At 41.9% G+C, this 21,837-nt stretch overlaps 1 protein-coding gene and 1 long non-coding RNA gene across 37 annotated transcripts in view; one reads left to right on the forward strand and one right to left on the reverse strand.

Annotated features, from left to right (window-relative positions):
• The window catches only part of INPP4A (inositol polyphosphate-4-phosphatase type I A), a 100,287-nt gene that overhangs the window by 66,531 nt on the left and 11,919 nt on the right, over positions 1-21,837 (forward strand). For 7 of the 33 annotated variants that reach the window (XM_083501653.1, XM_083501655.1, XM_083501665.1 and 4 more), the window contains 11 exons: positions 2,349-2,532; positions 2,747-2,965; positions 4,126-4,264; positions 8,387-8,419; positions 10,298-10,470; positions 11,682-11,805; positions 13,307-13,433; positions 15,477-15,617; positions 16,685-16,782; positions 19,445-19,531; positions 20,774-20,886. In XM_083501653.1, coding sequence (XP_083357779.1) covers positions 2,349-2,532; positions 2,747-2,965; positions 4,126-4,264; positions 8,387-8,419; positions 10,298-10,470; positions 11,682-11,805; positions 13,307-13,433; positions 15,477-15,617; positions 16,685-16,782; positions 19,445-19,531; positions 20,774-20,886 — 1,438 coding nt within the window. Of the gene's footprint in view, positions 1-2,348; positions 2,533-2,746; positions 2,966-4,125; positions 4,376-8,386; positions 8,420-10,297; positions 10,471-11,681; positions 11,806-13,306; positions 13,434-15,476; positions 15,618-16,684; positions 17,946-18,755; positions 19,230-19,444; positions 19,532-20,773; positions 20,887-21,837 lie in introns of those variants that run through there. The other 26 variants (XM_083501676.1, XM_083501680.1, XM_083501650.1 and 23 more) reach the window with 6 other exon arrangements.
• LOC310706261 overlaps positions 9,283-21,837 on the reverse strand; it is a 32,651-nt gene continuing 20,096 nt past the window's right edge. For all 4 annotated transcript variants that reach the window (XR_014525776.1, XR_014525777.1, XR_014525778.1 and 1 more), the window contains exon 3: positions 9,283-10,468. This is a non-coding gene — a long non-coding RNA (uncharacterized lncRNA). The remainder of the gene's footprint in view (positions 10,469-21,837) is intronic.

Consider the following 21,837-nt stretch of genomic DNA (forward strand, 5'->3'; position numbering starts at 1 on the left):
TTGGTATCTGCTAACAAATAATGGCTAACTTTCATTTGGTTTTATTTTTTTAGCAGTTATGAGGAATGCTGGTGAGTTTTCTGTTTCTCAGTTTGGAGACAGAACTTTCCTGTTCGATCTTTTTCTTTTTTTAACAAAAGTTAATGTGTTTATGTACAGAGATGCCTCCCCCTTTTAATACTTTGCATTTGCTTTTGCTAATTTTGCTTTGTTCAGTTAATGTGGTTGTTTACTGGGGTATGTTGCATGGTTTAATTTGATCTTGTCATCTGCATTATTTGCCTTCTTAATGAACAGCTAACACAGACCAAGTTTGGTTGCTAGAACATTGGGAGCCAATTTAATTGGAATGCTTCAACTTTAAGAGACCATTTTTGTTAGAAACTCAAAATACTCAGAATACGACATGAACCTTTTACGTTATATTGGTCACTCTTTTTATGCATCCACAAATGTATGAAAATCGGTTAGATGATTTGGGCTTTGAACTTCAAGTTGCCAGTGAAAGCTGATAGCTGTTCATTTGGGAGAATGACGGCAGATAGTAGTTTGTTGTCTGTGAACTTCATACCATCAAATAATTTATTTCCTCTTATTTGGCAATAGATTTGCTTCCCTTCTTTTAATATGAGACTCACCAGGCTGCATGGACTGTGCTGCCAATTATATCCTAATTCTCCTGCATGATATCTCCCTTATTGTAAGAAAAACAGTTAATAACTCTGGATAGTTGGATGTGACTATTGAGATGGTGCAGAAATTTTTAAACAGCTGTCCCATATAGAAACAAGGAACCCTGGCAAAAATCCAATAAAAGAGGCATGCTAAAGCTATTTTGAATCAGTAGGTTTAAACATGCCAAACGGAGTTTGATAAAGGCTGCTGTCCTTGAAATTGCTGGTCAAGAGCCATAAATGACCCAATTGCTATGATGATTGCTGACAGTTTCCAGTCAGTGGTTTTTAAGACCTTTGATCCTGCAAAGTTAGGAATTCTAGATCCATTTTGTCTAAACAAATGATGTGTACAACAACAGCCACACTCCCCAAAAGTAGTGTCCAATATTACCAGCCCTGTTCCATGTTGGCATCTCACTCTGAAATCCTGATCCAGTTTCAGAAGCAGTTTGCTGCCCGTGTGGAACAGCTGTTGTTTTGAAAAAGAAGAAGATGCGCCTTTAGGCTTACATACCCACATGATGGGATCTTATTTTCAACTCGGCATTGTGTCAGTATAGCACTCTCCCACACATTTTTGCTCTAGGACAGGAGAGAGGAACCTGTGACCTTCCTAGATGTTGTAGGACTATGACTTCCATCAGCCCCGGCTAGCATGGTCAAGGGACAGGGATTATGGGAGCTCTGTAGTTGCATCAGCAATATATGGTAGAGGGTTAAGGGTAAGAATAACATCCTGGTTTTGCAACATGTTTGGGACTGCAAAAACAGTGAGGGTTGCAATCAGATGGCGGTCCATACAGCACTTGGCTGGTGGAGTCTGTTTGCCTTGGCTGGCCACAGGCAGTGCAGGTTTGAGACTCATGCTTAAATGAATTTAAACTGGTGAGGAAGATTGAACATGGGGCCAAGCAAAGCTCCACTATCCTCTTGTGTGTGTAAAATGACACCAGGCATTGGCTGAGGTCTTTTGAGTTGGTAGAAGGCAGAAATTGAACAGCGTTTTCCTCCCTCAACCACTAGGGGGAGCTCAACTCTTGCCTGATGTCATCTTTGCATGTCATCTTATCGTGGTAAGGACTGATGGTCAATTCTGAGTCAAAGGCTTATGAGCAGAAATAGTTTTGCTTTGTTTATTTATGAAGTAGTGCTAGTTCTAGTAACTGTGAGCTGCCTAGAGGACTTTGAAGCCTACCAAATGGTAGGAAATAAATTATCTTTTAAAAAATTATTTGTTTGTTAAATGTGAATGAATAAATAAATGTATGTTTAGAGCAGGGGATTAGACTAATACTGCAATCCTAACCCCACTTATCTGGGAGCAAGCTCCACTGAATTCAGTTGGACTTTCTTCTGGGTAGACACGGTTAGAAGTGTGCTATAGGTCACATTAAATCCTCATTCAGTGATTGCCATATCCTATCCCTGTGGAAGTTATGAGCAGTCAATTGGCTTCATTAAAGGCAGAGTTGGGCCTGGGTGGTAGTCTGAACATGAGTCCTTGTAGCACCTCTCGGTCTCTTCATGCTTGATAGTTAATTGGGAGAAACTGCTTGCCTGTGCTTTCTCCTTTTTTCAGCATGAAAAAGGAATGGAATTGCAGTGCTGATCTGTTGGATTGATTTTTATTTTTATGTTTTAAAAAAAATTATCCGTTTTTCCACCCCCCAGCACTTCGACCAATACCCAGTCAATAGTGTACATACCACAAGATATTATCCGAGCAAAGGAGATTATTGCACAGATCAATACCCTGAAAACTCAAGTTAGTTACTACGCAGAAAGACTCTCCAGAGCTGCCAAGGACAGATCCGCCAATGGGCTTGAAAGAACACTTGCCATTCTGGCAGATAAGGTACGGGATATGATCAAGAGTCCCTATGTCCCATTGTAGTCTCTCTGAATGTACTGAGAAGGCAACCTTGGCTATTCTGTTTGAATATTAAGTTTTGACTGTAAGAGAAGATGGCAAGGCAGTCTTAGTGGTTCCTCTTCAGTTCCTGAATTCATGATGGAATATGGACTGTAGAAAGTGTTGCAAAATACGGTGTTGTTTCAATCCTTTCCAGACACGGCAGCTTGTCACTGTCTGCGACTGCAAACTGCTGGCAAATTCAATACATGCGCTGAATGCTGCAAGACCAGATTATATAGCTTCAAAGGCCTCTCCAACCTCTGTAGAGGAAGAGCAAGTGGTGCTGAGGAATGACCAAGATACCCTGGTGGCCAGGTGGACAGGAAGAAATAGCCGATCTTCTCTACAAGTGGACTGGCATGAAGAAGAATGGGTAGGTTTGTTGACCTGGGATTCAGTTTCTATTAGCCATCTTGCTGCTGAAAGCTTGAGGGGTATAGTTATACTACATCTCACCATTCTGTAGATTTGGGTCTTCAAACTGTGGTCCAGGGATCACCAGGGATCCATGAACTTCACTCAGGCGAAGACACTGTGTGTCTTTGTTTCTGTGGTTGAAAAAGGGAGGTGGCACATCCATCACATCAAATAATAATATTGTATTTTATTGTTTTGAAATTTGAATTCTTTGGAATTTAAACTGAATTCAGTAATATATATATAAGAAATAAAAGCAACAAAATTGCAATTATAAATCATACACCATCTAGCACAGTGCATTACAATTGCTGCAGAAAAGGCATGAATTGGTCTGCCAAGAATCTCAACAATTTTCAAGTAGTCAGTGGGGGAAATTTTTGGGGAAAGTGCTGTTATAGGCACATTTTCTATGGAAAGCAAAATCTGAAGACTAGCATCTACTATTGGAAGGCTCTTCAACTAGTCAGCCATCAGCTTTAAAACTGATAAATGATGTTAACTGATATTCTTGTTAGGAGCAATGAAAAATGGTGTCATGAAGGCCAGTCCCCAATTAGTTTCCCCACCAAAATATGATCAGAATTTGTAGCCCTTGTTTATATTGGTATGAGACAGAAAATGATATGCATTATTTAATGGATTTCATCTCTCTTGAACTGCCTGTACAAATGGGAGCAACAATATCTAAACAAGTTTTCTAATTTCCCCGGATGCTATTTTTTTTATAGGGGAAAGCAAAGGATGCTGTAACATCTTGTAGGACTTGAATCAAACTGTGCAGTTTCATCCAACCAGAAACTGATGTTGACTTTTTAAATTCCGTTGTAAAGTTAAAATGGCTAGAAAAGGGTTGTAAAGCACGTGTACTGAGCACCTTACAGGGAGAGCCTATAAAATACACCCTCATAAAAAATGGAAAACATTCTCCTGAAAGATAATCTTGTGGCTGAGCCCATTGTGTTGATAAGTTTCTTGTTCTACTTCGGGCTTCTTCAACTGCTATTTTGACCCAAGATCCTTCCCGCAGTGAGATCAGAATGATGTAACCCTCCCTCCCAATGTTAAAGTTACAGGAATCTTTACTTAGTCTGTTTGTTTTTCATTCCTTCCCAGGAAAAAGTCTGGGTGAATGTTGACAAAAGCCTTGAATGCATTATCCAGAGGGTGGACAAACTCCTCCAGAAAGAGCGTTTGCATAGTGACAGCTGTGAAGACGTTTTTCAGTGTGACACCAGCTGTTCTAGCAAGAAAGGTAAACGGGATACCCGTGCGTACTGGATAAAGCCACACACCTCATCATCTTCGTCATCCCCATCATCTTCATCCATACCATCCTCTGCATGCCATTGTCCCCAAGACACAAGTGCGTATGACAGCCATGGCTTCTTCCTGCTGCTCCTCCGCTTTGGCATTTTTCTTACCCTTTTCTCCATGTGGTGTTTATGAGTAAGTGGCTGCATTTAGACAATCAAATCTCAGCTCAACAAGCTTCACGCACCTGCACTGTGCTCCTCCTTTGAAGCATGATTGAGGAAGCCAGCCAGGAAGCTGCAGCTAATGTTGGCATCAGAAGCAGGTTCTGTATCTATGCTGAGCAGCTTCCAAACAAGGCCTGAGAGGGAGCCATAGTTTAAAAATGGCATCTAGGTTCTCGCTTGTTTGGAAGCTGTTAACCATTGTTTCCAGTCTGGCAGGCATGTGTGGCTGGTTAACTGTGGTTTTCTGGCATGCTTGCTTGCTTGTGCAGTGAAAGGAAGGAAGCTGGAGCAAAGGAATTGTGTGTGGGTGCGTGAAACTTGTGCATATCTTGGTGTACAGAGCTGAGATCCGGTCATCTGAATGTGGCCAAAATGTATGCTGCAGGAGAGATGTGGGAGCCATTTTTCCTTAGATTTATTTCAAGATGCTACTCTCATGTTTCTCCTGAAACATGTGGATTAAGGTCTCCTCTGCATAGGCCCTTACGCTGATAGGGTGTTTCTAAATAAGGCCAACAGGTCAAACAGGGAATGTCTGCACAAGAAAAGCCAGAGGAGTGAGTAGAGCTTGGGTGACTGTTTTGCTGAAGTGCACTAGGCGCTAACGCAGTGACAATGTGAGGAGGTGTGAGAAACTGCTGGATTCTGCTTTGGGGCTTTGGCAAGATCGCTTAACAGCATTTTCTGTTTAGTTCTATATATTGCTAATTTGTATTTGCATTGAGGACTTCCGGTTCATAGTTCATGCTCTTTGCTTATAGTTCAGAAAATTATATACTGTGTACTATTTCTGTACATCAGGTCCCTGCAGTTGAAAGGTTCAGGCTGGTTTAGTCTGAATTAGATTCTTCTGTTTCCCCCAGCTGATAGAGGGGCATTCTCTGTTGGCCTCATTCCTGTATATTTGTCAGAGTATGGTGACTCTTAGGACACTTCTCATGTGCCTCATTGTGACTACATAACTAGGCCCCATCAGGAGTGTGGGAATTTGCAAATTGAGCATATATTTAGGTGACATTGTTGAACTTCTAGGCCTGAGTTTCCCAAAGTTGGTCCCCAGCTGTTGTTGGATTACAACTCCCATCATCCCTAGCTAGCAGGACCAATGGTCAGGAATGATGGGATTTGTAGTCCAAAAACAGCTGGAAGCCCAAGTTTGGGAAATCGTGCTAGGCCATAATATTTCCCCCTTGTGCTTTGATTTGTTGGCTTGTAAATGGTTAGAGAAATTGTATTTCCAAGTGTACACAGATTATTTTTTTAAGTATACACATGCGGGATGTCTATATGTTACACCTGTGTTTCTGTAACAAATGTGTAACTGATTCTTCCACCCCACCCCATGCCGATCACAGTGTGTAGAGCTGCCCTACCAAATTCTTTGTTGTGCTACATTGAAGGATATGTTAGAACTCAATAGGAGAACAGTCTGCTTTCTTGTATGACATTTCAAAACAATTCATACAACAATTCGTATGAGAAGGCAACTGAAAACTACCTTTCTCATACTGTATTTTCATTATGTGTCTTCACAACAAATTTGTATTTGTGATTTCACACAGTCATTTCATAATTAATATTTCTGAGTTACAATTTTTAACAGTAAAATGTTCTCATGAAATAATATATTTTTTCTTTTAACTTATTAGGTGCAGAACTAGTAGTGTATGATTTGTAAAGCTTCGTAACCGATAACTTTTTTGTGTTTCTAGTTATTCATGCCATATGTTGTTAAGAATTAGCAAGATGCAAGGATGAAGAACTGAGTGTATTGATCCCTATGAAATAACTTAGATAACATGAAAACCAATGCCTTTCAACTGTTTGCAGATTGAATTTAAATCTTAAACTTCTTTTTTTAATAAGCTGTGTGACAATATGTGTGGGAAAGATATATTGTCTGAATCAAGTAATTGCTAAAGAACTTTCACATCAGAGTGATTAAGAAATGGATTTCACTCAATGCAGTCAGTATCTATTATACAGCACAGCACTGTATAATTTTTGTATGTGGCAAACCTTCTCTCTCAATTCATCAAATGTTTTCTGATAATGTATTGGCTGAGAACCATTGAAATTATGGATCAACATGTTTCAATGCTTGCCGTTGTGCTCAGCTCAAGCTGTGCATCATTGCTTTTATGTTTACATGCACAGAGGTGCACTGTTTTCAATTCCAAGTAGTTTAATTTGCAGTCAAAGGCATATTGAGATGCTAGAACGGCTTCATGTGGAACGTGTTGAAAACAGGATGTTTTTAACTTTATTATTTATAGCATGCCTGATGTGCTAGACGCTATACAAGTTAAAAACAAACCTAGTCCCTGGCAATGGCTTATAGTTTAAAGATGCAGCCTGAAGAATGAGCTAGGGAATGACAATGGATCAGAGTAGAAAGAGAGAGAAAATAAATCACATGTAATGACTGAAAAATTATGAAGCGACTTATATTTGAAATGTGAAATGAGACAAGTAGTCAGTCAATTTAAAGATTAGTAAATGAGGGAAATTATTTTTCACAATGATCGTAGCCTGTTCTGATTTGGGTTTTGGCCATGTGATTAGATGGAGAGAAGCATATTATAATTTGAAAGCAAGCCAGTGCAGATTGGAAAAAGCTGTTGTTTACAGCGAATCGCCCTCTGACTTGAATGGAAGAAGTATGAGATCAATAATGCTTATGAAAAGAGATGCTTTTGTTTCAGAAATCTAGCTGTCATGTGAGTAAATTCTATACCCATGTTATAAATAGGTTTGGAGAAATACAAGGAGCCAAAGAGAGGAAATGGAAGAATAGTGCTCTCAGATTAGTGCTCTTAGAGAACACGTCCCAATTCACCCAGGACCAGCTTGGTACAGTTCAAACACATACTGTTTGTGCAACTTCAACGAATGCAGTTTCTGGTAGCATCCCTTCATTCCTTAGTTTTCCTCTAACTGCTGTTTAAAAAGTTAGCTTGGTTCGAGAATGGCTGAAAGTGAATGCCCAAGAGGCAGCTTCCCTTTCTTCTTTTCCAAAGCCCCAAACTAATTTAAATGGGGAGAGATCTTAAAAGGCACCTTGTGGTTTTGGTGGGAGGAAATGGCGGAACGAAACTCACATTTGTTCATACTGCCCTGTTGTGTGCTTGGCAAAATAATCAGTGAGACATGATCTTCCAGTTCCAGTTGATAGCATCTCTTCCATTCATTTCAGTGGGAATTGGATCCAGCCTTAATTTTGGGCACTTTGGCCCCTAAATATTTTGAAATTTGTGTAATAATCCTCACCTCTGTTTCACACATTGTATGGCACAAATTCAAACTTGCCACTGAATATATGAATGATCCTGAAGGAGCTGTGCTTAGTCTGTGTTCCTTGGTGAGCTAGCCTACAAAAATATGTGCATTTGCAAACAAGTTTGTCATATTCACACTTTACAGTTTCAGGCACACATGTAAAGTATCTTAGGTGTACACCTAAAAATGCCACATGTGTGTATTAGGGTTACTTAATGCACCCAAAAACTCTTGCCAATGTTCTGCTATTCTATTTAGCTGCTTTTAATGCAAGTCATTAAGCTAGTGGTTCTCAAACTGTGTTGTCTGTGGCTCACATACAGCTGTTTCCAGCAGACTACAGAGACCTATATTTCTCCTGTTGTCATGCTCACTTCTCCTCCTAGTTTCCAGTGCTAGAAATAATTTATAACACCTTGTTGTACCAAGCACAAGCGGTTGTGGAGTATTTTATGCTGGCACAATCAGGAGGAGAGGCGATCAGTGGTAGTCTGTCTGTGGTGTGCCACTTTGCAGAAAAAAGCTTGAGAACTTCTATACTAAGCATTTCAGTTGCCTATGTTTAAAATGTGTTGCTTCCCCTTAATCATGCATGTTGCACCTCCATTTTTGTGCAGATTGCAGTCCCACTCCTGAAGAGACTGGCCCAGGTATGTGTGTGTTTTCTCCCCTCCAAACTGCAGAAGAAAAAGGTTGTCTGTGCATCTAACACAAATGACTTTTGCTGATGCTAATTTGGGTACTGCTACGTGAATAAAAGTATTTTTGCTTTTAGGTTAGTAGGTGCAAACTGGCCTTCCTTGCCAATAAATTTCAACACACAGTAATTATGTGACAGGAAGATATTTTTAAAATATACATATTTTTAAAATATGTAGCTGCTACTGTCTAGTTAAAACAGGTGTTGCCTCTTTTGTGTATGTCTGCAGATTGCTGGTAAAACTGGTTTTAACCCATTTGGTCAGAGGCTACATTGAACCACCTTCAATTTGGGTTTGTTTGTTTGTGTGTGTTAATATTCTGTGGTTCTTTACTGGGTGGGTACAAAATGCTGAGTAATGCTTGTTTGTTTTCCCCCTTTCCTTTAAAATAATGCTGGGAAGCAGATGAGGCTGGAAGCATGTGACTTGCCCTAGATTAAGCCAGAATTTGAACCTGGGTATCCAAACCCAACACATTATCCCTTGTGCCATGCTGGCTGATCTTGAGAGAAGAGACATGAGCCACCTGATAGCATATTACAGAACTTGTGGGGGGTAGGGGCCAGAATTCTCTTTTTTTATATAAAAAGAATTAAAATGTGTTCAGGTTTGTGTGTAGATTGTTTTTTAAGTTTGCATTTGTTTCCACAGTATAAACTGAATACCTACTATAATTATTTTGAGTTTTTGTCTATTTAGCTTGGCTATTTAGAAATGTTTTGTAATTTCTATACACTGAAAATGGCTGTGCCAGAGAAACTATCCATTGTTCCTTTTAAAAAAATTGTCTATAAAAAGCACTTCAGAACAAATACATCAAGAGAACAACCTTTATTTTTCATTGCATAGATAATCTTATTCAGAGTACCAGATTATTTTGGAAAAACTATCATAAAGAGCAGCTTGCCTACTGTTAAAAGAATCCAGCTGTGTTCTGAGGCATAGGGCCAAATAACTTTCCATGTCTGTCTGTCTGTCTGTCTGTCTGTCTGTCTGTCTGTCTGTCTATCTATAGGATGGGACACAGGTTAGTGGTACCTCGGGTTACATGCGCTTCAAGTTACATAAGCTTCAGGTTACAGACTCCACTAACCCAGAAATAGTACCTCAGGTTATGAACTTTGCTTCAGGATGAGAACAGAAATCGTGTTCCAGCAGCAGCTCTGGAACGAATTAAGTACATAACCCGAGGTACCACTGTACTTTATGGTATTCTAACTGCCCTTCATTTGAATGGCTGTCAAGGAACAGAGAGTACTTGCTTCGAGAAGAGCAGCTTGTACCAGAATGCTGCACATTCATAATAAACCATAGGTTATTTCAGACAATGGCTTACTGTTACATTCTAACAGGGCCAGTGGGTTCAATTTATGGCAATAAGACTCTTCTACTTTGTCCCAGTGTGGATGTAACTATTCTCTAAAACTAAGTTTAACTCTCTTCTTTGATGCAAATTCCCCCAACTGTCTCATACCCATGGTGTAGCATTACATAGGCACATGACTTACCAAGGTTAGCTTTAAACAGGTTTTGCAAATCAGTTTCAAATCCTGATTTCAAAGTGGTTAAAAAACTAACCTTGGTTAGCATTGGCATAGATGTAATGTTGCACTACAGCCAGTTCAGACAATGGAGAGTAAAGGCATGCATGAGCCATGGGCCTACTTCCAATCACTCAACCATGGCTTAAGAGATATGCAGCCTTAAATCCATACCAGGCCTTTAAGCTGCGTTAGTATGTTTCTTAAAAGCTGTTTCTTTTTGAGTATTTTTATTTTAAAAATTACATATTGCCATTAATTGCCTCCTTCCTTTTGAAAACTGCAGGTGAATGGAGTGAGGCCCTTTACCCATTGCTGACAACACTCACAGAATGCGTAGCCATGATGAGTGACAAGGCAAAGAAAGCGATGGTCTTTCTCTTGATGCAAGATAGTGCCCCAACAATAGCTCTTTGCTTGAGCCTTCAGTACCGACGGGATGTTGTCTTTTGCCAAACTGTAAGCAAGAAAGTAGAATTCAGAATTCATACATTAGACTTTGGATACCTTTTTAAAAAAATGGAAGAGTAACTTTGAAAGCAGTAAGAATTACTACACATTTCTGAACCAATCCCTCACCCCCCACCGACTTCAGCAGCTTTGGCTGCAATCTCTCCTGGGCCTAGATCCTTTTAAACTAGAGAATGTTTTAATACAGGGGGGCAGGTAGCTGGATCTGACCTTCATTAGGACATTTAATCTCATTATACTTTTACAAGGGGCAAGGGTGGTGTAAACCACAGAGCCTAGGGCTTGCCGATCGGAAGGTCGGCGGTTCGAATCCCCACGAGGGGTGAGCTCCCGTTGCTTGGTCCCTGCTCCTGCCAACCTAGCAGTTTGAAAGCACATCAAAGTGCAAGTACATAAATAGGTACCCCTCCGGTGGGAAGGCAAACAGCGTTTCCGTGCGCTGCTCTGGTTCACCAGAAGTGGCTTAGTCATGCTGGCCACATGACCCGGAAGCTGTACGCCAGCTCCCTTGGCCAATAAAGCGAGATGAGTGCTGCAACCCCAGAGTCGTCCAAGACTGGATCTTATGGTCAGGGGCCCCTTTATACTTTTACAAAAGCCAAACACAATATGCAGCAATTGCTATCTGGACTGGTCATTAGTGGGGGTGGGAAAGCAAGGAAGGGAAACTGGTGCATTGTTTCGCACGTGCGAAATTCACCATTTATTTTTTTTAACCCTTAAGTCTTCTTCACAAAAGTTAAAATAGGAACAGTGCTTCACCTGGGATGCATATTTTTTTTAAAAGGGGTGAGGTGCATTTAGGGCAGATGTGGCATGGCTGGTACATCCAGCATTAGTTCTCCCTGTCGCCAATGTGGTATAGGATTGTTACATAGCTAAAAAGCTAGAAACACATCTATTTATTTCAGCATCCTATGGGCATTTTGACCTGGGCAGGGGAAGAATTTTCTTGCCAAGCAGAGCTTCTGTTTCTAAATAAATATAGGACTCCAGAGGTGTCTATATTCCATCCTCAATTTATTTTTTTTAACCATCTTCTCATTTAAAGCACATTAAAAGGAGCCAATGAAGTTAGGTATACAGATCATTCTTTAAAATTAAGGAGTGGGTCACTGGTGTCCTATCTCTGGCATGAGGGTTTTGGAAGGTCTCTTCATAAGTCTTCAGTTACTTCATTTCTCTATTCTCTTACACAGCTCACAGCCCTTATCTGTGGCTTCATTATCAAGCTGAGGAACTGCCTGCATGATAATGGATTTCTGAGGCAGCTCTACACCATTGGTCTGCTGGCACAGTTTGAAAGCCTTCTGAGCACTTATGGTAAAAACTGGCTGGGGCAAGCATGTCGTATCCTTTTACGACTTACTGAACTTCATTCACTGCAGAGTGTTGGCAAGGTGCATGCAGAGGGTTAGAAATGTCTTTTGATCTGCAACAAAAAGAAGTTTAGAACAAAACTATGTTGTAATGTGGTATCTGGTACATAAAATATTGTGTAACTGAAAATAGATGTGTGATGACCTTGGTCGAAATACAGAATACCGAGCAACCAGCTTTTGGTTTTTATGAAGCAACTACAGTGGTGCCTCGCAAGACGAACGCCTCGCAAAACGAAAAACTCGCAAGACGAAAGAGTTTTCCGTTTTTGAGTCGTTCCGCAAGACGAATTTCCCTATGGGCTTGCTTCGCAAGAAGAAAGCCCATAGGGAAATCTCCGGGGACCTCTTTTAAAATGCTGGCGTCGGGAGCAAAGACTTTCGCCCACTGCCGGCCTTCAGAAGAGGTCCTGGACCTCTTCTGAAGGCCGCCGGGGGGCAAAAGTCTTTGCTCCCCCCCGCCTGCCTTCCCGGGCGATCTTAAAATGCTGGCGGGCTTTTGAAGGCAGGCGGGGGGGAGCAAAGACTTTTGCCCCCCGTCGGCCTTCAGAAGAGGTCCTGGACCTCTTCTGAAGGCCGGTGGGGGGCAAAAGTCTTTGCTCCCCCGCGCCTGCCTTCCCGGGACAGCGGAGACTTCTCCGCTGTCCCGGGCGATCTTAAAATGCTGGTGGGCGGCAGCGAAGCCTTCGCTGCCACCCACCAGCATTTAAAAATCGCCCTGGGACAGCGGAGGCTTCGCTGCCACCCGCCAGCATTTTAAAATCGCCCCGGGACAGCGGAGGCTTCGCTGCCACCCGCCAGCATTTTAAAATCGCCCTGGGACAGCGGGGGCTTTTAAAATGCTGGCGGTCGGCAGCAAAGCCCTCCTGTCCCCGGAGCTTGCGGGGCGGGAGGTGGGGAAAAGGGCTTTTCTTCCCACCGCCAGCCTTCAGAACAGCCTTCTGAAGGCTGGCGGTGGGAAGAAAAGCCCTTGTCCCCCCCCCCCAGCCTTCAGAAGAGGTCGGGGGACAGACCTTTTCAAAATAAAATTTCAAACTCAAAATTGTAAAGCTTAAATATCCCTGTTTTTTGTGTTTCTGCCAAAATTTCATGCTTAAAAACCATGTCTGCAAAATTATTATTTTGATGAGCCACAATTTTGTGAGCTGTACATTTAAGTATATCGGCACATCTGTAAATGCATTGATTTCTGTCTTCAGCGAAACACATGTGGCACATTTTCAACCTGTAATTAAAGTGTATTAATTTTTGCAACCCAGCTGAGGTCGAGAGGATTCAGGAGTCATTTCACGTGGGGTTGTGTAAAATCAGGAAATCACATATGTTACAAAACACATTTTCTTTTTGATACTAGGGTGTCTGAATTCAAGTCAGTTGCCAATAGCTTTTTTATATATATTTAAAGTATGACTACTTATAATCCCATTCATCTTTTCTTTGTTTAGGTGAAGAGCTGGCAATGCTAGAGGATATGAGTGTTGGGATAATGGACTTGAGGAATGTAACGTTTAAAGTAACTCAGGCCACCTCAAATGCATCTGCTGACATGCTACCAGTCATTACAGGAAATCGGTAAAGAAAAAGGGCAGGGGAAAGGGGAAAGAGAAGTGAAAGCACGTTTTGCTGCAGCTAGGACACTTGAATGGCACAGAGAAAAGTAAAGACCTGGGCAAATGCATAGTGATCCAATATAGAAATACTTTTTGAGCTGGTTTTATGGAATGGCCCTAAACCTTTAACCTTGACCTGCTTAACTAAATTAGGCTATATTTCCATTATTTAAAAAAAAATATCTCAGAGATTATCTTTGGTGTGGTGTTTAACCCATACATTTGTTAACAAGATATACAAAGTGTGACACAAAACTGACCTGCTTAATATTATTTTGAGGAGAAAAGTCAAGTTCTTCAACATGGGCACAGAATGTTCATATTCATAAGAATATGAAGTGGCCATTTCATACTCCAGAATGCAATTATTTTGTTCTTGCCTTTGTGATTGGTCTTCTCTTTTCATTCAAAATACTGCAGATGTGGTCTAAAAACAATCCTTTCTGTTCCATTCCCTGAAAGTGGAAGCTATTAGCCTTCTTTGGGTGACTAATCAATATAGAATAACTATGGGGAAAGGTGGGAGCAAGTCCCACTCTTGTTCTATGCATATACTTTTCTCTTTTTTAAAAGGTAAGCATAGAGGCCCTGTGTGTATAGCTATACATAACTTACCTTACAGGGTGGTTGTTAGGATTACAGCTGGATAATGCAGGTAAAGCGCTTTGAACATTTGAAAGTGCTATACAAAAGTCAACTATTATTATTGCCCTCTAAATCAGAGCTTTCCAGACATTTTATGTTGGTGACACAATTTTTAGACATGCACAAATTGGCAACAAGGTAATTCAGTTTTAGTAGCAAACAGAGGTTAAACTAACTCGCACGGCATACCTACACACTGAAGACACACAATTTGGAAAGATCTGCTCTAAATACTATCAGAACCCCTGCTTTCAGGGTTCCTGATCACATGAAGAGAACCCAGTGCACATACAGTTGTATGAGCAGGAACTCTATTCTGACCTTAAAATAAGAGCACACAGATCAGGAGAGCCTGTTTTTGTGATTCTGCTCCCTCATCCATCTATATTCAGGAAGTGTCCGGGTGGGGAATCTAGTTAGCTTTGCACCTAACTATTTGAATTCTGTCTTCAGTTCAGTACAGTTCACATTTACATAAAGATTTTCCTTCACTATTATGGCCTGATATGCAGACTTTACTCTTGGGCTTGTAATTAAAGTTCAGAACCTGTCTAAAGGATGGTGCTTGTAGAGATTTAATATCAGCTGTGGCTTAGGGGTAAGCCAGAGCTCAGTGGTTGGAGCATTTGCTTTACATGCAGAATGTCCCAGGTTCAATCCTCACCATCACCAGCTAGGGCTAGGAATGTTGCCTTAAGCCTTGGAGAGCTGCCACCAATCAGCATAGACAATACTGAGCAATGGCCTGACGTCGTATAAGACAACTTCCTATGTTCCAACCAATCTTCCTTTAGGGGAGTCCATGGGGGAGTACAGGAATCACAGCATCCACAGAATAAGTTGAAGTTTTTCTTCTTTGAGCTAAATCCACTTATTCTAGAAACAGGACTGACGGAAGATGGATTTCACTGATGGTATAACAAGAGAACATTATGAGGAGACCAGCTGAGCCCATTTGAGTTTTACTCCTCACCTACATGTTAAGAATCACCAGTTATAAATTCAGTTGTCACACAAAGTTGTACCAAGTGAGGCACCCTGAAAACCCATTTACTTTCCCTGAGGTGCATTAATTATTGAGTGCTGAAAGAAATAACAGCCTTTACAAAAAGCTGTTTGGCAGGGCAAGAAAAGACAATTTAAACATACAGTATATACAGTACTGCCCTGAGACCACCAGGTATAGGGCAATATATAAATTCAATTAATAATAATAATAATAATAATTTAATAATGATTTCTGAGTAGACTTGCAAGTTCTGGTGCAGCACTACATTCCTCAGCCTCAAAAGAATGTTATTTTTAAATGCTTTATGATTTGCATTGCTTGTTTAACTTCGTTTTTCTTGCCCTGATTTAGGGATGGGTTCAATGTGAGAATTCCGCTGCCAAGCACCTTGTTTGATGCACTGCCCCGTGAAATTCAGAGTGGCATGTTACTGAGAGTTCAGCCCGTTCTCTTCAATGTGGGGATAAATGAACAACAAACCTTAGCAGAGAAGTATATATACTCTATTTTTAAAACATAGCACACTTAGCCAAAGTTGGATTAAATCATCAGTCCTCCTGGGACTATATTAAGTTAATTTACTAGTAAAATCCAGTTCCCTACAACTTGGTTATCCAAATAAAGGCTCAGGAATAGGTTGGGCGACACTGAGTTTAAAACATTGGCAGATTTCAGTTGCTCAGGTGGTTGTTCACTTTCATAGTAACAACAACAACAATTTTATTATTTATACCCCGCTCATCTGGCTCGGTTTCCTCAGTCACCCTGGGCAGCTTCCAGCACATATATAAAAACATAATACATGTTGTATTATGTTTTTATATATCATCTGCTGTATAATGTGTAAGGTCTTTTACTACCTTTTGACTTAATCAGAATCCTGTTCTCATGGGTTACTTTGCTGCAATAGCATCCAATGCTTGTCATATTTAAATTGCCTTAACTATTGTGCCAATGCGGTTGCTTTGATGGCCCTTAGAATGTAAGAGTTTGGGATGGTTTAGTGTGATGTAAATGAGCCATAACAAGTCTCAAGTTTGCATGGTCCTTCCATCTTCACTTCTCCAGCGCAGCTGAAAGGAGTTTAAAAGCTTCCCTTAAGCACAGCGTGCCAGAACTGGCACACTGTGGTTATTGTTAACTATGGTTTGCTTCAGACAAGCCTTGGTCTTTGGCTCTGTCCAGGGGTGCCCAAACTTTTTTCAAAGAGGGCCAGATTTGATGATCTGAACATGCGTGAGGGCCAAATTAGACTGAATTAGGCCCCCGAAACGGACTTTGGACATGCTTGGTTTATGTGAAAGTAGCTGTAAGTTGTTAAGTTGATCAGCTGTACCCTTGATAATTTAGTCCTATCACCCCTCTTCATTAGTACCTAAATTTGAGTGATCATTTGTAGTTTACACACTGTCTGTCATACACTTAAGGAGAGTCTTCAATAACATTTTCAGCATTAAATCTTGAAGCTGTTCTCCTAGCTTTCTTTGTTTGGAAAGGATGTGTGTGAATGAGAGAGAGAAACCTTATTTGTGCTAAGGTGGCTTCTTTGATTTTTTAAGGTTTGGAGACACCTCTTTACAAGAAGTGATTAACATGGAAAGCTTAGTGCGGTTGAATTCCTACTTTGAGCAGTTCAAAGAAGTTTTGCCTGAAGACTGTAAGTGTGCCTAAGAAATATTCATATCTAATATGCTTAAATTTAAGTTAAACAACAGCCACAGTCACTCACTGTAGTAATCCATAAACCAATCAGATAAAATGAAGGGTTGGGGCAGGAGATGATTTTAAGAGCAAAAGGAACATGTTGACAAGGAGTGCAAACTCTCACACACCTGCCACCCGCTACTTGCCTCTCAACAGCCTCTCCCCGGTGACTCACTGATCTATGTGGAATGTAAAATCAGCCCTCCCCACTCCAATGAGACCAGTTGTCCTTTTTAGATTCTCAAAAGTATCTGACAAAGTGACACAGTTTGGAGGAAATTACATTGGAGATAAATTTGGCCATTAGATCATGACTTTCCTATAAAGATGCAAAAGCTAAATAAATAAATAAATAAAGAAGTATGTAAATAAAAGGACATTTTTATATTGATATACTTCTGAAGAGAGACAGTTAGGCATGGGTGCCTTTTATCTTTAACACTTTTTGTCATCTTCATTTTTAGCCTGGCAGTAGTACAGTGGTACCTCGTGTTACGGACGGGATCCGTTCCAGAGGCCCGTTCATAACGTGAAATGCCCACAACTCGAAGTGCTGTGTCTGCGCAAGTGCGTGGAGCAATTTAGTGCTTCTGCGCATGCGGCAAAACCCGGAAGTAACCCGTTCCGGTACTTCCGGGTTGCAGCAGGACGTAACGCAAAAAGATGCAACATGAAGCGGGCGCAACGCAGTCTGCACAGATAATATTATGCCTAGTATAACAGAACCAATTTGCTCAACAGAATGATCTCATATATATATATAATAAAGTAGAAGTACTGGAGTATAAAATTAGCATGATGAAAACTGAGTTATAAGATTCTGTTTAAAAAGTGAGTATACAGAAGCAATTTGGCAGTCATTGTCTGATAAACCCATAAGAGAATTTAGTATTTTTCTGTCCCTGAACTTAAATTATATCATGGATACCAATCACATACTGGTAATTAATAAGATGCAATTGGACATTCAAATTTGAAAAGAAGGGGGGGATCAAAATTAAATGGGTGAATATTATATAATAGTCAAGATATGTGTGTGGCAAGCACAGTAAAGGAGGATTGAGCCATCAGTACCAGGCCCTAGTTATCATGTTTCACAATGAGCAAGATACAGTGGTGCCTCGCAAGACGAAATTAATTCGTTCCGCAAGTTTTTTCTTCTTGCGAGTTTTTCGTCTTGCGAAGCACGGTTTCCCATAGGAATGCATTGAAAATCAATTAATGCGTTCCTAGGGAAACCGCCTTCAGACCAGGTCCGGGGACAGTCTGTCCCCCGACCTCTTCTGAAGGCTGGGGGGGGGGGGGAAACAAGGGCTTTTCTTCCCACCCCCAGCCTTCAGAAGGCTGTTCTGAAGGCTGGCGCTGGGAAGAAAAGCCCTTCTTCCCACCTCCCGCCCCGCAAGCACTGGGGACAGGAGGGCTTTGCTGCCGACCGCCAGCATTTTAAAAGCCCCTGCTGTCCCGGGGCGATTTTAAAATGCTGGCGGGCGGGAGCGAAGCCTCCGCTGTCCCGGGGAGATTTTAAAATGCTGGGGGTCGGGAGCGAAGCGTTCGCTGCCGACCCCCAGCATTTTAAAATCTCCCCGTGTCCCGGGGAGATTTTAAAATGCTGGGGGTCGGCAGCGAACGCTTCGCTCCCACCCGCCAGCATTTTAAGATCGCCCGGGGCAGGCGGGGGGGGGAAGGCAGGCGGGGGGGAGCAAAGACTTTTGCCCCCCGCCGGCCTTCAGAAGAGGTCCTCTTCTGAAGGCCGGCTGTGGGCGAAAGTCTTTGCTCCCGACTGCCAGCATTTCCCTATGGGCTTTCGTCTTGCAATGCAAGCCCATAGGGAAATTCGTCTTGCGAAGCGCCTCCAAAACAGAAAACCCTTTCGTCTTGCGGGTTTTCCGTCTTGTGAGGCATTCGTCTTGCGGGGTACCACTGTAGTGGCTTGTGAATTTGTGGGGAGCAACACCTATTTCCCTACAAAAAAACAACAACCCAATACAGAGGTTTTGTGCAAAATAGCTATTTAGCTGTACTGAAATTCTGATAGAGATATTGTGGAAAACACCCATATTATTATTATTTTTAAAGAAGTCATGATGTACGTAGGTGTCTCCTAGGTGATCTGCTAGCTCTACCCAACTAGGTTGTTGAAATTCCTGCATGCCTTCAGCATGCAGTAATCAATGGAAACAGGCCTCCTGCCAGAACTGCCAGAAACAAAATAGGTACAGTTGAGGAGAAAATGGGAGTAGGGGTGTGGCAACAGGGAGTACCCACTGATGCACGTGACAAATCATCCACCCAAAGAAAGTACAAACAAACTTGCACCTGACCAATGATAGTGGATGCGTAATTGATTATTTTTATTTAAGAGTTCTTCCACAGTAAGAGGAAATTATGATTAACTGTATACAGTTAATTATGATTAACTGTATAAAAATATGACAGACTGGCATTTTGATTACGATGATGTAGTATGGACGGTGTGAAGAACTTGTGTGCACAAGTGGTATTGGTTCCACCATAAAGGCCCACCTGGGAGCACCTTAATAGAGAGTGATATAGCTATGTCTTACAATGAAAGAGCAGATAAGAGTCAAATGAGATGGTTTTTCAATATATTCAAGTGAGGTCATGTCCCAAGAGCCAATTAAGAGAAGAAGGGCCAGCTGAGACAACTGAGGTTGAATTGTTGTTAGCAGGACCAAGTACAGGTATGTTTCCTAGATTCTACCGTTGAGTTAGTCATAGCAAAGGAATATAGTTGCTGTTTAAAATAGAACCGAAGGGGTGTGGATCTATTTTTTTTGGCCCAAAGGCCCCATTCTGTCTTGGCTACTCCTCCATAAGAAGAGGCTGCTGGATCCGGCCAGTGGCCCAGCTAGTCCAGCATCTTGTTCTCGTGGTGGCCAACCAGATGCCTGTGGAAAACCAAGGAGGAGGACCTGAGCACAAGAGCCCTCTCCCCTCCTGTCATTTCTGGCAATTGGTATTCAGCAGTATACGGCCTCTGACTGCAGAGCATAACCATCATAGCTACTAGCCACTGATAGTCTTATAGCCTCCATGAATTTGTCTATTCTTTTTAAAAGCCATCCATATGGTCGTCTTAAGTTTCAAGGAACCTGATTAATAGACCATTCCAAAGGGAGGAGGGCAGATGGACTGGGAAGTGTAAATTCCAGGAGGAGAAACTGCCAGATCCAAAGCCTTGCTGGTGTTTTTCTTCCTTGTCAGCTTGGTGTCTTTCCCCCCACCCCATCCCATTGAAACACAATGGAGAGACTTGCAAGGGCAGATGATCTTCTCTGCCTGTGACCCTCCCTCTTGACTCAAGGAGGCAGATTTGCTCTATCCTGAAACTCTTCCAGGGTCTATAGGATTGCTTTCTAAGGAAATGGTGATCACTTATCAAAGGAAGCTTAGTCTTTCAATATAAATTTGCATGCGGGTAAAACAATACTTCAGAACCAAGAGGCATACTTACAACATGCATTGTGGCAGGCAACTTATGAAAGGTGCTTGCTGTTTGCAGCTTTCCTAAGTACTTGCATTAAAAATCTATTTTTGAAAAAAAAATCTGCTGACTGATTAATTAGGGGTACTTTTTAGTCAATTCAACAGATTTTTTAGCTGATCACATAGTGTAGCCCTAACCGAAACAAATGACAATTTTTAATATGTGACATGTAGACAGTTACTTGATCTAGTTTCCCAGATTAGTACACAGATTCTAAATTTCTGGGGTACAAAATGCCGTGTGACCACACTGTTCAGTGACAAATTTAGCTTAGGGGGCTCATTTCTACAAATTTTCTAAGGTACTGCACAAAAATAGGAGAAAGGAATAAAACGTATAGTTCAGCCTGAATAAATCTGCATGTGCTGATAAACCTTTCTCTCATGTCTGACCACAGAGAATGGGGAATGCTTACACTTTCTTTATTTCATTTAAGGTCTACCTCGATCTCGTAGTCAAACGTGCCTGCCTGAACTGTTACGGTTTCTTGGACAGAATGTACATGCAAGGAAAAATAAGAATGTTGATATTCTTTGGCAAGCTGCTGAGGTATTTATTATTCTTATTCTACAAACATTTGATGGATATGTGATGTTTGTGCAGGTCACCATGTTTACCTTTTTACTGCCCTGCCCTGCCAGAATGACACCACTGCCTCTGCCCACCCCTTATGAGCTTCTGCTGGCTTGGTGTGCAGCATGGAGTGAGGTGGGTGGCTTGTCCAGGAAGATGGGTTTGGTCTCCAAGGATGTTGAAGGGGAAAGGGAATTACCGTATTTTTCGCCCTATAGGACGCACTTTTTCCCCTCCAAAAATGAAGGGGAAATGTGTGTGCGTCCTATGGGGCGAATGCAGGCTTTCGCTGAAGCCTGGAGAGTGAGAGGTGTCGGTGCGCACCGACCCCTCTCGCTCTCCAGGCTTCGCGGACCTGTCCGCAAGCAGCGGGAGCGCTCCCGCTGCTTGCGGAGAGTTGCCGGCATGCCGAAGCCTGCGTGCGCTGAGAGCAGCGCGCCCAGGCTTCGTGGACCTCTCCGCAAGTAGCGGGAGCCAGCGCTGGGCTCCCACAGCTTGCAGAGAGCTGCCTGTTTGGGGGCTGGGGTCGGGGGAAGCTCGGGCCTCCCCCGCCCCAGCCCGCGCCTGGGGGGGGGGAATAATTTTTCCCCTTTATTTCCCCCCAAAAAAACTAGGTGCGCCTTATGGGACAGTGCGTCCTATAGGGCGAAAAATACGGTACTTGTTGCTCATTTGGAGGATGGGATGGTTTGTAACCTTACTAAGTCCACTGTCCTTGCAAAGGCTGATCACTTTCCTTCCCAGGGTGCATGGCCATGAAAAACCATGCCTACTGGCAGAATCTCCTGTGTACCACCATGTTTGCTATGTGATATTTATTTGTCAGTGTGCCATTGAAGTAGGATAAGAGGACAGAAACATCCAGACAAAATGAACAGAGGTGGACAACCACCTCCAAAAGTTCATTTACAGCACTGAGATACTAGT

Source organism: Podarcis liolepis (assembly GCF_965112155.1).
Source record: "Podarcis liolepis genome assembly, chromosome: 4".
NCBI classification, from domain to species: Eukaryota; Metazoa; Chordata; class Lepidosauria; order Squamata; family Lacertidae; genus Podarcis; species Podarcis liolepis.